This window comes from Balaenoptera musculus, chromosome 7 (genome assembly GCF_009873245.2).
Source record: "Balaenoptera musculus isolate JJ_BM4_2016_0621 chromosome 7, mBalMus1.pri.v3, whole genome shotgun sequence".
NCBI classification, from domain to species: Eukaryota; Metazoa; Chordata; class Mammalia; order Artiodactyla; family Balaenopteridae; genus Balaenoptera; species Balaenoptera musculus.
Window position 1 is genome coordinate 34,944,707 of NC_045791.1, and position 15,524 is coordinate 34,960,230.

Sequence of the window (15,524 nt, forward strand, 5' to 3'; positions counted from 1 at the left end):
TTTAAATACCGAACTAAAGTTTTCTTGATTGTGTTTGACCCTCTCCATCTCTGGAGTGATGGGAACTGGAATCCCTTTCCCGATGTTTTCTTTATACAACACCTGTACGATACAAGAAAGCATCCAGAAAAAACAAGAGCAGTCAAAAACAGCCCTTTCATCTATCGTGTAAGGAACGTACTATGAAACACAGACGTCAAACAGGAAAGACAAATTCACCAAGTCAATCTGTTTTTTCAAGCACAGATCTGGATGAAAACATGCTCCATATTTCCTTGGCTAAAGTGCCAGTGTATTTGATGTTCAACTTTTAAGCTAACTCATATATTAAATGTTGGTTTTCTGTGTTAGGAATTAAGAAAAAGAAATCAAATTAATTTCATAAAATTACTAAAATGCTTAGTGTACAATAGAAAGGTTATTTTTTAATTAGATGGGCAAATATTTATTTTCCCTACGCAGAACATCTGTTTTACAGAATAACAGATATTTTAAACCCTAGGTCAAATCTATGCAATATAGGAAATTGGTCTTTGTTGGGTAAATTCAAGTTATAGAGGTGGTCAAGTCTAAATACATAGCACTGTTTATCTTCCATAGAATCTTAAAGGCTCTATGCACCAGTGGATAAAAATTGTCTAAATGCAACCTATGTAAAAATTAACACAAATGGTTACTTAAAAGAAAGAAATTGTCCAGGATCATCAGGATCATTAATATCTCAAATAGATATGAACAATAATATACTTACTCTAATACAGAAGAAAATGATTTTTAAATAGTTTTGAAAATTAATGTAAACCTTTCCAAAAGAAGGAATAATAATAATAATATAAACCTATAGGGAAAACAGTGAATATAACATTCCAAAAATAATATTAATTTATACCAAAAATTTAATAAAATCAAAAGGTTGTTAGTGAATGGTAATTAAAAACAAAGAAAAACAAAACAAAACAAAAAGACAGTGGGACCAAAGAAAGTTACTTAATTGTGTGAAAGAATCAAACTTTCAGAAAATATTTAAATGGACAATTAAAAAACATTTTGGAGCAAAACTTGCCCTACCTACCCCCCAGCCCCCCCAAAAAAATCCAGCTAAATTTTCCTAATGACATTTGATTCTCCATCTCAGGCATAAGTAAATCTAAGTTCCTTATATAAAAGTTTCACAGACTATTGAGTAGTATAGAGTTTTTTAGCAACAAAAATATTAATAAAAGAGAAAATAACATTAAATATACTCACGATCTAATTTGTATATATATATATTTTTTGTATATTTTTTAAAAGATCAGAAGATCTGAATTTCTATTCATGGAATGGCTTGTTTAGAACAAGTATCAAGATAAGATTGCTTTGGGTTCCAATACTGAGTGATTTTCTTTCTTTGTGCTCTGTTTATCCAGATAGGATCTATGTTAAGCTAAACCTTGTCCCCAGCAAGGGCCACTATTTCTACACATGGCCTCAAGTCCTGTGTCTTTTCTTTCAGTGCTAACGCAGCTACATCAAATAAAAATAGTCCCAAGTAAATAAAGCTATAGTGTTTGGGGATTTTGGACATCAATTAACTTCAAAAGTCCCATAAAACATGAAAAGGGAAGGAAAGGAATCAATGAAAAGTTTTAAGGGACTATTATAGGAAGTATAAAATGTTAGAATCAAATGGTGAGTAAAAGATCTGGAAAACAGAAAAATTTAGTTGATGAGATTTTTTTTTTTAAGAAAAATGTGTTAAACTGATTATTTTAAAGGGACTAACAGAAGTTCTGTCTTATAGAAAGGTATTATCATTTTTTTTAATACGAGTTAAAAGAGCTTTCTCCCAAATACCGAGCTAAAGTTCTCCTGGTTGTGCTTGACCCGCTCCATCTCGGGAGTGACGGGGAGAGGAGTCCCCTTGCTCAAGTTCTCTTTGTACAGAATCTGTGTGCACAAAATCAACAGTCAAATCAGCCTGGACCCATTGTTTAGGAAGACTTAGCTTTTAAAATAGGTTCTAAAAGTATTTTTGCTTGTTTGTTTTCATAATGACATAAAATTGGCCTAAATAACTTTAAGAACTAGAACAAGTACAGATCACCTTTGGCCGTTTCATCACACCCAGTATGAGGTCTGTCTAAGAGGCATTAATAGCGACAGAGCTGCCAGGCTGCAGGAGGAGTCAGTCACTTCTATAGGTCTTCTCTCAAAGACAAGGACTAGGCCTTATCAGAGACTACTCAAGTTAACTGAAATTTACGTGCCTCTTGAGTTGTTGGTAACTCTAAATTAGGGAACCAAAAAAAGGGGGGGGGGGGTTGGGGGAATAAAATAAATAAGTATTAAAAGCTAAATAAATATTAGCTTTCAATGATCCTGAAACTATTCCAAGGAAAGCTCATTTATCTCTCTTGTGATATACCAAAAATAGCTGAGCCAAGTAAATCTGTATTTCTGAGTTACTGTGAATTGCTATGTTGTCTTTGGAATGAAAATGTTCAAGAATCACATTCTTTTAAGAAGAGTTGCAAACACAAAATACATCAAACAGCGCCACAATAAATACAAATAAAATTCTAGGTATCATTATCCTTTCGGAGGCATGTTAGATTTTACTTTTGACTTGTGCCACACCAGTTAGAAACACCTACTGTTATTCAAGGGGAATTTGAGGAAGGAAACACTAAGTATTACAGGTTTTTAAGGAACATGATCAATAGCTACGTTTTAGGAAAAACATAGTTAAAATTTCACAGCAGAACTAAAATAAATACTAAATCAGATTTGGGTTGAAAACTGAGGTAATATTTGGTATCATTATTTTCATTATATGAATTTAGTATTTTTACAGGAAGAAAATTATATATTGGTAATGTGTTAAAAATATTATTTTAAATAAAAATTAAGGGATTTAATTTTTTGGCCCCTAAGAAATACCGAGCTAAAGTTCTCTTGATTGCGTTTGACTCTCTCCATCTCTGGAGTGACAGGGGTTGGGGTTCCTTTCCCCAGATTTTCTTTGTACAAAACCTGTGAGATACAAGAAAGTACCCAAAAGACATTCAAAACAAGCACAAAGATTAGGGAAGAGAGAAGATGGGGGGCAGGGGGTGGGTGTGAGGAGGGAATTTTTTAGTGAGTAGTATTTAGTAAGGATAATGCTTTTATTTTTTACTTCACATTTTAAGGATAAACTCTACAATGCTAATTCTGGGCATGAAAAGGTACCACAGAAAGCGTTGAGTTATAGCATATGAGTAGAATAATGAGGAATCTTATGTTAATTCTATTTACAGTATTTCAGACCTAAGTGCTCACACTTGTCAGTCGCCAAAAGTGTTAAAATACCATCAGAAAATTGAGTCATTTTGTGTAAGTCCAGATGGTCTTGGTCAGGTGGAACACACATACACACACGGACACACACAAAATTGGTGTTAAGATGTTGCTTTTTAAAAAAGGATGATGGGTTATTCCAGTAATTTTTTAATGGGAAATCAAGTATCTTATTTGATATATTTGTAAATACCGAGCTAAAGTTCTCTTGATTGCGTTTGACTCTCTCAATCTCTGGAGTGACAGGGGTTGGAATGCCTGTTCCCAAGTTTTCTTTGTACAAAACCTGTAGAAGATAATTAGAACATCTAAAAAAGTAAAATGACCACGAATTCTTTGGATTACAGCTATATGCGGGCTATTTGTTGGAAACTCATAAAAGCAATCTAGCCTTCAAACACGACACTCAGGGAATAAGGAAGGAAATGCCACAAATATCTATGTTCTCTCTTCAAAAGTAGTAATTTTACTACCTTGAAGACTGTACTAAATTATGCATTTTCTGTAGTCAACATTTAGTACATTCCTAAAATGCATTAAATAGTGCTAATGAATTTAACAATGAAAAAAGTCTAACCATTTCATAACATCTAGTATTAGTCCCTTGAATATAGTGGGTCCACAATAGATTTGTACTTCAATAAATAGGTGGCTTGGCTTAGATTTTTCTAATCATGTGATCCTCTATTCCTTCACAGTTGTTGAGAATTTTCTGTTTGTCTTGTATTTTCTTCTGAAAATTCCTAGCTGGCCTTTAGTCTGCAGGTACCCTTAATGCAAGGAGACTTAAACAGTTTATTTTTCCAGGAAGAGCATTTTTCTCTGAAATTTTTACTGATGATTGCTGGATCTTGCCAATTAGTGTTTTTGAACAGGGAAAAGTCCCTATTTGCTCTGGGTAGTGTCAAAGGACTGTAAATGTTAATGAAACAAGTAAGGACCTTCCAGAGCCTCTTAGCTTCTTCCATTCCTCCCTCCCTCCTAATGTTAAGAATTTTCAGCCTAAAGGAAGGGATGAATTCTTTTTAAATGGATGGATTCTATGCTGCACTAGAGCACAGGCTGGGGAGCAACACAGACATCCTAGGGGTCTGTGTCACAGATTAATTCCTAAAATCACTGACAAACTAGTGTTGATATCTTTTCTTTGCTAGGAAACCTTCTGGGATCTTTAAATATCTACCATCTTGGTACAAAGTTGTATTTCTTTACTGGGCAAGGCAACGGAACAGATCGTGGACCACAGAACAAAACAAAATCAGAGAAAGGCAAGAAGTTGCAATCAGAAGCAGCAAAGGAGATGCGGGCTGGTCTTCCTGGATTAGTGGACATGTAATTCTAAACGCAGTCTGTACCACTGGGAGCCAGAGTATAAGCAGGGAATGCAAAGGGAATGAGGTCTAAATAATACAAACGACTAGCAAGAGAAACAGCAACTGTCTTCTCATGGAAATTAAATGAGAGTTCAGGCCTCCAGGGGCCAGGCGGATCTCTGAAACCAAGATCCTCACCTTTTATTGGCCATAAACTATTTCCCAAACTTCACACAATCTTTTGCTAGTAGCCAGCAATTGCTTAGAAACTGCTTCCGGATGGAAGGGCGGCGCGCGTGCGCGCTGGGGGAGGGGGGACGGGGGAGGGGGGACGGGGGACGGGGGGTGGGGGGGGTGGGGTGGGCGGAGACGCGGCTAGCAGGACAGAAGGTCGGGAGAAATGTGTGCTAAACCTGATATTTCAGGTGTGGGAGAATCCCACCTCCGCCAAAACACACACAGCGCACAGGTGCCTGCGATTTCTGTTAGAGAACAGGGTTAAGATATAATATACCCTTGTGGGTAGATGACAGCCAGCGCCTTCAACACGCGCTGTATTTACAAGGAGAGAGCAGAGGGTACAGGGCGAGGGAGGGGAGGTGGCTGCGGAGACATTGCTGGGCTGCCTAGGGTCTTCCGGACCGTGGAGAATGCCCTGAGGTATATACATCCATGCATGGAGACATATTTCTTTTCTATTACTTTTATGTTTATATGTATATGCTTTTGGTTAACTACCTTGAGATCATCCCAATAAACTTATTACTACAGTCGGCACATTTTACTTGAGAAACTGCAGGTATGATGAGCAATCACGAAGCCTAGTGAGTGCCTTGTGCTCCTTGATTACGTAAAGACAGAGCTTCCTCATCTGCTTTTGCAAACCGCACTGCCCCTCACAGGGCAGGGAGGGTTCGCGCCATCCCCGGCCTTAGGATGCCCAGCAGAAGGGAGACGGGGTGAGACAAGCCAGCCGGCGGGGGGAGGGCCGAGCATGGGGGAGGGGCCGGGGGCGCGTTACCGAGCTGATGTGCTTCTGTGTCTCCTTGACGCGCTTCACTTCAGGCAGGTCTGGGATGGGGGTTCCTTGTCCAACCGCCTCCTTATACTTCACCTGCAGGTGTAAAAGTGGGAACGTGTGCATGCGTTTGATTAGTAGCCCCGCGATATGCGAAGTCGCAGTTTAAACAGCACAAAACCTATACTTAGGGGGAAGGGGGCCACATGCTGATACTGGGTCCGTGCCAAGGACACGGACATTTGGGCTCTCTCTGGTCTCTTTGGGGCTGGGGTCCACACTCAGACTGAAGCCCCTTCTCTTCCCTGGGGTCTCCCATGTCTTACAGCCACAGTTCGTTGGCCCAGGATGGACACACTCACATATACACACCCAGGAAGAGCCATTCTCTGACTCTCACAACTGCTATACTTTCTTACAGGTGACAAGGAGTCTCTTCTTGACCAAACTTGAGTCAGGCTCCTCTGAACCTTCTTCCTAACTAGGCCTTGACCTTCAGACTTCCGAGACCATCTCTGCACCTCCCAATTTTAGCCAGAATCCTGCTAAGTCAGTTTAGCCAAAATCCCCCACCCTGGATGTCTCATCATCCTTGATATCTGATCAAATTCCTTAATGCCCTCCCCACCCAGTCCCCCGGGAGAAGTCTGATCACCTTGACCTGACTCCAGCAAAAATCCTGGTAGGTCGGTTTAGGCAGAATCCCCCATTTACCCCCGATGTTTCTTCTGAGTAATTTTCCATCCACTGATCCCTTCCCCACACCCCGCCCTCCCCATCCCCCCATCCCTGTCCGTCCATCCCCGCCCCCATAAGTCCCTCCTTTCCCTTGTTGTATTCAGAATCGAGCTCAGCTCTATACTGAGATCTCTTTTCCCCTATATCGCAATTGTCCTGAATAAAAATCTTTTTTGTTGTTGTTGTTTTAACTGCTTAAACTACTGTCCAGCTCTGGTTTGCTTTGACACAGGCCTCTCCATTTTTTATATCTAACCAGCCCTCATGAAAACTGCCTCGGCACTGCATTATGAGATGACCCTTATTTTAGCAACTTAAGCTGCTTCTGGTGACAAAAGTCATGAGTGCAGCTCAGACATCAGTGTAAATCGTCAAAGGCGAGCAGAAAATTTTGAAAGTGAGTCCCCAGTGGCTGTCTTTACCGAGCTAATATGGTCCTGGGTTTGCTTCACTCTCATCATCTCAGGTGTCTTTCCAATCGCCGTTCCTGGTGAGACATCTTCTTTATATAAAACCTGGGCATTCAGAATCGGGACAGTGTTACACAGAAGAAACGAAAACCCAGCAATTCCTGAAGAAAGACTAGGAAACTTGGCTTCTGTGAAAACAGAAGCCACTAGAGAATGTTCTTAGGCAAGTGCTGGAGTATCTGGACTGTCTTCTGCATCAGCGTCAATAACTCAAACCATGCATACAGCACACGTCTCAATTGCCAGATCTTGAGATTTCTTTTAAGATTATCATACTGTATTAATACATGATGAGAAAAACCAGAAAATGTCGATTAAAAAACCCTCCCATGTGAAACACAAAATCCATTAAAGAAATACAAAGTCAGTCAGTTATTTTAGGAAAGGATAATAAATCACAGTGTCAGAAAGAAATCCGTCTTCTGGAGCAAGACAACACATGTTACTGATCTGGGATTAAAAAAGTTAAAAAGAAAGAAAAGCTCCTTTGTTAGCAGATTTAAGTTGTTATTTCAAATGGTCTCCGGGGTGATGATTTTAGAGCAAAGTATGCGGAATTTTAACAAATAACTGCTAGCATTAACTGAGGAGGTTAGATGTTAATTGTCTGAATCAACGTACGGCTAGTATATTTTTAAGGAGGAGACTGATGTTATTAGGTTAGCATTAAATGGAAAATAAATAGTAAATATACCGAGCTGAAATTCTTTTGATTTTCTTTAACACGCAGTATTTCTGGCGTGTCTTGAACAACTGTAATTTTTCCTTTATTGTTTTTAAGGTCACACTGGTATTGAAGCTATGAAAAAAGAGCAAACATCTTGGTAAGAGTTCGACATTTTATATATTGTATTGTCCAATATTGTGTAAAGGAAGTTAAAACCTTGTATTTTTAAAACAATTTCTACGCTACAATAATCATAGTCAGATAGCCAACGGGAATTTCTTTAATAAGAATTTTGTGAAGAAACTAAATTTTTAAAGCCCTAAAACTAGTTTTTTTAAAAAAAAAAATATATATATCTCTTGCCTAGAATTAATTTTGAAAAAGATGTCACCACCAATGGAAGATGGTGATAGTTGATATTCAGTGACAGGAAACCACCAACAAAGTGAGAGATGGGTCTTTCATGCTATGAGTCGGGATTGAGATATAAGGTGAGCCCAGAGGAGACAGGAGCACACAGCTCCCGCGTTGGGGGGGAAGGTGTGGAGGACTGCTGCAGGTAGATATGCAAGCATGTGTGCCCAGAGGCTTCCTTCTGGCCCCACCTCATCCCAGGTACCAGTGAGCTGTGTCTTAGATTCAATAACAACTCACAAGGCTGAAGTTCTTTTGGTTCTCCCGGATCCTCTGCATCTCTGGGGTGTCCAAAACGGTCTCATAACATGACATGCACTTCTCTGCATCTTCCTTGTACTTTTTCTGGAAATAGATTCCAAGAAATAAGGATAGGGGATAACACAGGGATATGGGCCAATGGGACCTAAAATAGCCCTTCCTGCTCGGCAGAGGGGAAGTCCTTTATATTTTTTTTGACTATTTAAGGATGTTAGGGAGTTATAAAACAGAGCCCTCTGGGTCAGTGAGTGCCACGCCTTTTCTTTCTAGGAGAACTGAGCCCAGGCAATTAATAGGACCTATTGTCATGGCAAAGCTGGCAGAGGGAGGCCCCTGTGGGCCGGTCCACACGAGGGAGGGTGACAGCCCCTGAGGTTCCTGGCAGGGACTTGGGGATGTCTACAGTGAACTGGATGGAGCCAGACTATTCAACAGGCAGGTGGAGAAAAGCAGGAGGGTTAAGAGCCATCAGCAAGGCCTCCTGAATGCCAGTCCTTGGTTGGTGATGAGGATATTTTCACTGAGCTGTGAGCAGGTGTGGTCCAGGCTCCTGGCCAGAGCTCCCAGGGTGGGACCAGGAAATCTACATTCCCAGGTGTTTACGAAGTATAGTCAGGTCAGGCAGCTACTGCTTTAGAACTCACTGATTAGGAGACAAGCAAAAATTCTAATTTGGGGCTACTCAAGTAAATTGCAGATTCCTGATCAGCAGTGAAGATTAAAACAAATGGGGGTATATCCTGGTGTATGAAGGACATCTTACTTTTCTTTATCTCTCTATTTGTAGGAAGATGGAGAGTTACCCATCATAAGAGGAATCAGGGTTAGATTGTGTGGTTAGTGTTGATGACATAATCGCAATCTTGTTAAAAAAATTGATAATCCAAATGTGGGCAGTCTACTTTGTTTCTTCCAGATTTGCACACAAATTTTACATCCACATTATGAGACTGATTCTTTAATTACGGGTGGTAACTCATGCCTGTCAGAATGGCTATCATCGAAAAGACAAGAGATAACAAATGCCGGTGAGGATGTGGAGAATAGTGCACTGTTGGTGGGATTGTAAACTGGTTTTGACACTATGAAAAACAGTATAGAGGATCCACAAAAAATTAAAAACAGAACTACCATATGATCCAGAAATTCCACTTCTAGGAATATATCCAAAGGATTCGAAAACACTAACTTGAAAAGATACCCTTAACTTTCATGTTCATAGCAGCATTATTTACAATAGCCAAGACATGGAAACAACCTAAGCATCTATCAGATGATGGATAAAAGAGTTGTGGTATGTATGTACAATGGAATAAAAACTGAGAAAATCCTGCCATTTGCGACAACATGGGTGGACCTTGAGGGCACTACATTAAGTGAGATAAGTCAGACAGAGAAAGACAAATACTGTATGATCTCACATATTTGTGGAATCTAAAATCAAAACAAATGCATAGAAAAGGTAATCAGATTTGTGGTTACCAGAGGCGGGAGATGAGGGTGAGGTGGAACTGGAGAAAGGTGGTCAAAAGTGACAAACTTCCAGTTATAAGATAAATAAGTACTAGGGATGCCATGTACAACCTGACGACGACTACAGTGAACACAGCTCTAACACAGCTCTATGTTACATGTGAAAGGTGTTAAGAGAGTAACTCCTGAGAGTTCACATCACAGGGAAAAATTTTTTCTTTTTGTTTTGCTTTCTCTTTTTACTGTATCTCTATGAGATGACGGATGCTATCTAAACTTATGGAAGCAATCATTTCACAATAAATATAAGCCAAACCATTACACTGTACACTTTAAACTTATACAGTCATATATGTCAATTTTATCTCAATAAAACTGGAAAAATAAATTTTAAAAAATTATGGGTGGTACCACGTAAGAGTTCTTCAGTACCTTAAAATTCCCTCCTTTATTTAAATTCTGATACGGAAATCTCAACTCTAACTCAAACTTGCGTCATAGACGAACCCCTTCTTTTTCACTGGGAAAAATTGTGATTTGAAAGAATCTTCTTTGGTATTAATGGAAAGACTTGTTCTTCATGATTGGGGTCAATAAGTGATATTCTGATGAATGTCCTTACCTGGCTTGAAAGGTTCTTGACTTGTTGGGCATGAATGATCTCCGGAGTATCAACCACAGAAGTAAAATTGGCTTTTTCCATTTCTGCTGATTGCTTATACTTAATCTGCAAAAGGATATCCAATAGTTGGGTAAATGTTTACAATGTGCACATTTGTTGGCTTAGTTTGACTAAGAAGTGATTAATATTTATCCAAAAGGATTCATTCATTTGCTAGCCAACATTTTTTCCCTATTGTGCTAAAGAGTGAGATTCAGAAAGAAAGGTTGAGTCCTAGCTGTTGAAAGGCTTGCTATCTAGTTGGGGGCGGGGCAGGGTGGTGTTGGGTAGGGTATGGGAAAGCAGAAGGAGAGAGATAATCAACAGATAGTAAGGCATCAATTGTTTACAGAAGAGCTAGGAGAAGGACAGATGAAAGCAGCCCTGGCAAAGGGCCCCTGATCCTTTCATCAGAATGGATTCCACCATGTGGATATTTAGGGATGCCACTATATGTGTTTAACTGTAATTGATCAACAAGTAAGACAACAGAAGGACAACACTGTGTCCTTGTAATCACAGCTACTTTTTTTGTTGAAAGACTGACATGGAACAGTAACACTGACCTGACTGGCAATATCTGTAGCATTCCTGGCTCTGAGGAAGTCGGGAGTTTCATTGGCCATGGCATTCAGGCCTCTTCCTTTGACTTCCAGCTCCAGGTCTCTCTTATATTCTTTCTATAGTAGCATTAAAAAAAAAAAAAAAAAAGTTACTTAACTCATGACTAGGTAATAAATGTGCAGAGTGAATACAGATCCACATAACATGCCACCTCAATTGCTGATGTCACCTTCACCTTTCCCTGTGGCAGGATGGAGTGGTGACAACAGCAGACCACTTTAGGAAACTTCTACTCATGCCAGGCCTCCTTTGGAATGCTTTTTAGCATTCTCTACTTAGAAAATTAAAGTATAAAAGCACATTTTAAATCTGGTTTGGTATGTAAAGGATTATACTTAGGTGCCCACCACTCCAGTGTGGTGCCTTTATTTAAATGGGCACAACAAATGTATCAAGGTTAAATCAAATAATATTAGATAAACAACAGGTTACAATAGCCACTACAGAAACAGACTGTTATAATATCAACACATCCAAAATCGAGATATTTTATTTAATGGTTAATAATAATGTTGAATATGGAATCTGAAATTCAAAAACTCTCTTTTTATTGCTCTCTGGTTTTTTTATGCAACTTGGCTAAGAAGGAGAAGATGCTAGGTTGATTCTGTGCATGCAGTTGGCTGTGTGCCCACCTCATTGAGGATCTGAGTGGCATTCTTTGCTCTTAGCATGTCGGGCGTATCTTCCATTTCACTGAGACCCTTCCCACGGATGCTTTCCTCTAGATCTTTCTTGTACTCTTTCTATGGCACAAAATACAAGCAACAATGCTGACAAGAAAGCCTGGATTATTCCTCTTTGGTGAAGAGCCAAAACAAAACAAAAAATCCTTCTAATTTTAAAGAGTTACAGTTTAGTAAATAAAGATATGAATAAAGGCAGGGTATAAGCTTCATCAGTTAATATTCAATATCAAATAAGAAACTAGAAATTAATAGAATTCTGAGGTAAGCACATTTTATTAGGTATTCAATTAAAAAATTAGAAGAATTAACATGGGTAATAGATTAGAGGGTAGTACCAAACACATGTGAACCCAAACTTGAAACCTGAAAAGTTAGGTGGTAGTGAAAATGGTAGAAGGAACACGTTGATGAGTGTCATTAGTGCAATTATTTGGATCAGGAGGGAAAGAAAAGACCAAGTAGGCACTACCTCGCTGGCTATTTTGGTTGCATATTTGACATGTAATAAAGCTGGCGTGACCTCCAGGCCAATCAGGTTTCTGCCTTTAATGGACTCTTCATAATCTTTCTTATATTCTTTCTAAAGTGAGTAGGAAGGAAAGACAAGTTAAGAATGTTTATTACAATTTCTTTCTCAATCCTAGGAAGAAAATAATTACATTTTCCTTCTGTGTATGGCCTCTTAACTTGATCTTAGTTCTGCTAATGGTCACACATTTGAAACATGCCTGATTGTTCTGGAAATACTCTGTGTAGAGTAAATGGCCCAAGGAAACTCAGAGGCTGAGAAACTTTGGTGGCTTCTCATTCATCTGTCTGCCTCTGTGATGGGGGCTGGCCCTCTGAGAGTGGAAGGATGGATGTGCCACCAAGACTCTCAATCCACTGTCATCTCTCCTGATGACATTTTTCTGAAGGCAACAAAAGATTTTCCTTCTGAATTAGAAGTGACTCAATGGGGGAAAAAAACAAAAATACCCCAGAGGAAGGGGAACCTGAGGGCACCAAATGCAAATTTGGCCTTTTTCATAATCATGACTATTATTTTAAGTCACTGAACAGATAAGGTGAATAATGTAGCACAGACAAGTTCTCAGGCTTTGCTCACTGTTGAGGGGAAGGGCCACGACCTCCCCCATCTCCTCTCCAATCCCTGGATGAGGCTGTCTTACTGGGAGGCTTGGAATAGATGTTGGAACTTGATTTTTGTCATTTTTAATTTTGACAGAATTTTATATTTATAGACGAGTATCAAGAATAGTACAAGGAACTCCCATAGCTGCTTTACCCAGATTCAGCAATTGTTTGAAATCCTTCAAAATTTTTCATTATTTGGCATTCTACACACCAGGAAGCTCCCCAAAATGTTACTTTTATTAAAAACCATTTATCTTTATGGTTGGAGATATACCCATGGAGGGGAGGCAAAAAGAAATCCAAAATAAGCCTGTTTCCCAATGAAAACAGACTTTCTAAGATTCAAAATAAGATTCATTCTTCTCTACTATTGCTTAAAAATTAAAAGAATTATTTTAGATGCCTCTGCTTACATTTCTAAAATAGGAAATATGTCATGTTGACTTGATATTTTGATAAAAATCCTGATTAAAAGAAAAAAGTCTTCCTTTTTGGGACTGGAGGCTTCCTATTAAGAGAAGAGCAATTCAAAGCCAACAGTAGGTCTGCACAGAGAGAACTTTTCATTCAAAGAAAAATTTATGTTATGTTCAAAATAATTTGTTTCAGTGTTAGGAACAGTTTTCTATGTTCTAATTCTATGAAAAGGATAGTTGAAATAAAACATATATGGTAAATGTTTACTATTCAGATCATTTCTTTTTATAATGGAGCCACAGGATTTGTGAGATGGAAAAGATTTTAGTCATCACATTTTAAAGAGTCCCATCATCCACAACTCTGGGATAACAACAGGCTGGATACTTCTGTGGGTAGAGCTTGTTTTCATCAGCTTGATGGTATATTTGCTGTGTGGTGGGTTTGTGCAGGACTTACCCCACTCTGCATCTGCTGAGACTCTTTGGCAGTGATGTATGTTGGTGTTTCAAAGTCCAACATGGGCTTTCCTCGTTCCTTTTCATACTTTTCTTTGTATTTCACCTAGTTATGAAAAGCTTTATGAGATATGTCTTCTCTGGCCAATTTGTAGACAGACACCAGTTTAGCAATAGTATTTTTAATTGATACATTATGTCCAGTGAGTGGTATCTCATTGCCACTCAAAACAGTTTCCTGTTGTGATTCAGATCCAGTAGCTTTTTGTTTTGGCCTGGTGGGAGAACATCATTACTGTCTGCAAGGCATGGCCAGGATTTGTGTTCAATTCAAGGAGACAAAGGAATCACTGCAGAAGAATCAGCTAAGAGAAGCTTTGAGGCAAGAAAGTGCCTGGGGAAACCGCCCATAGATAAGGTTGGCCAAGATTTGATGTGTGTAGATGTGAACATTTTAGCCAGAGCCTCAGCCAATATTTCTGATAAAAATCTCCAGTTTTTCTTTCATAAGAACTTTTATGAGGGACCTGGGGTCTTGATTTAATAGATAATGCATACAGCTTTAATTATATATCAATAACTCAATTGAGGTCATAACTGGTCACATATTCAGTGCTGCCAATATAGATTGGTATAAAAATGAAATCCAGTTGACTAGTTGTTGACTGACTTACTAACAAACCTGTCATTCTCAAAAAGACCCCCAAGGCTACTTTACAAATACAATCTCCTTATCCTCATCACATGTGATCAGGAATGGGGGGAGCCTATAGATATTCCTAATTTACACAGGAGACATTGGAAGGCAGCTATGCTCACCACTATACCACCAACGCCCACTACACAGGAGACACTGAAAGACAGAGAGACAGAAGCCTGTGTCAGGCAGCATCTTGATAGCAAAGCCCAATCTCAGCTCTCTTGCTTGTGACAACACATTAAAATACAGGCCTGGTCAACAGATGAATGGATAAAGAAGATGTGGCACATATATACAATGGAATATTACTCAGCCATAAAAAGGAATGAAACTGAGTTATTTGTAGTGAGGTGGATGGACCTAGAGACTGTCATACAGAGTGAAGTAAGTCAGAAAGAGAAAAACAAATACCGTATGCTAACACACATATATGGAATCTAAAGAAAAAGAAAAGAAAAAAAATGGTCAGAAGAACCTAGGGGCAAGACGGGAATAAAGATGCAGACCTACTAGAGAATGGACTTGAGGATACGGGGAGGGGGAAAAGTAAGCTGGGACAAAGTGAGACAGTGGCATGGACATATATACACTACCAAACGTAAAATAGATAGCTAGTGGGAAACAGCCACATAGCACAGGGAGATCAGCTCGGTGATTTGTGACCACCTGGAGGGGTGGGATAAGGAGGGTGGGAGGGAGGGAGATTGCAAGAGGGAAGAGATTTGGGGACATGTGTATATGTATAACTGATTCACTTTGTTATAAAGCAGAAACTAACACACCATTGTAAAGCAATTATACTCTAATAAAGATGTTAAAAAAATTAAAAATAAATAAATAAATAAAAGGGATGATGTAGGTATTTTTAAATAAAATAAACACATTTTCAAAAATAAAATAAAATAGAGGCCCGGGATCATGGGCTGCTTTACAGATGACAGGAGAGCATTTCTAGTAATTTAGACCTCTTGGTTAATGCGCAATGGGGGACCTAAATAGTGTTGAATTTGTGATATAGAAGGTCATGTGACAGCAAGCTCCTTCTCTAAGTTCTTTCCTCTGAGAATCTTAATTATTTTAGAAATTTTGCAGTTTCTTCCACACCCAGAGACTACTTCAGTGGTGACCTGAGCATATCACTCCTCTGCTCCAAAGGCTCCCTG

The 15,524-nt window shown here is 39.0% G+C and overlaps 1 protein-coding gene across 1 annotated transcript in view; it reads right to left on the reverse strand.

Annotated features, from left to right (window-relative positions):
* NEB (nebulin) overlaps positions 1-15,524 on the reverse strand; it is a 215,649-nt gene that overhangs the window by 11,150 nt on the left and 188,975 nt on the right. Inside the window, 13 exon segments of the mRNA XM_036858909.1 lie at positions 10-102; positions 1,837-1,929; positions 2,923-3,015; positions 3,515-3,607; positions 5,656-5,748; positions 6,813-6,905; positions 7,555-7,659; positions 8,182-8,286; positions 10,298-10,402; positions 10,903-11,016; positions 11,596-11,706; positions 12,119-12,229; positions 13,663-13,767. Of these exon segments, the coding sequence (XP_036714804.1) occupies positions 10-102; positions 1,837-1,929; positions 2,923-3,015; positions 3,515-3,607; positions 5,656-5,748; positions 6,813-6,905; positions 7,555-7,659; positions 8,182-8,286; positions 10,298-10,402; positions 10,903-11,016; positions 11,596-11,706; positions 12,119-12,229; positions 13,663-13,767 (1,314 nt within the window).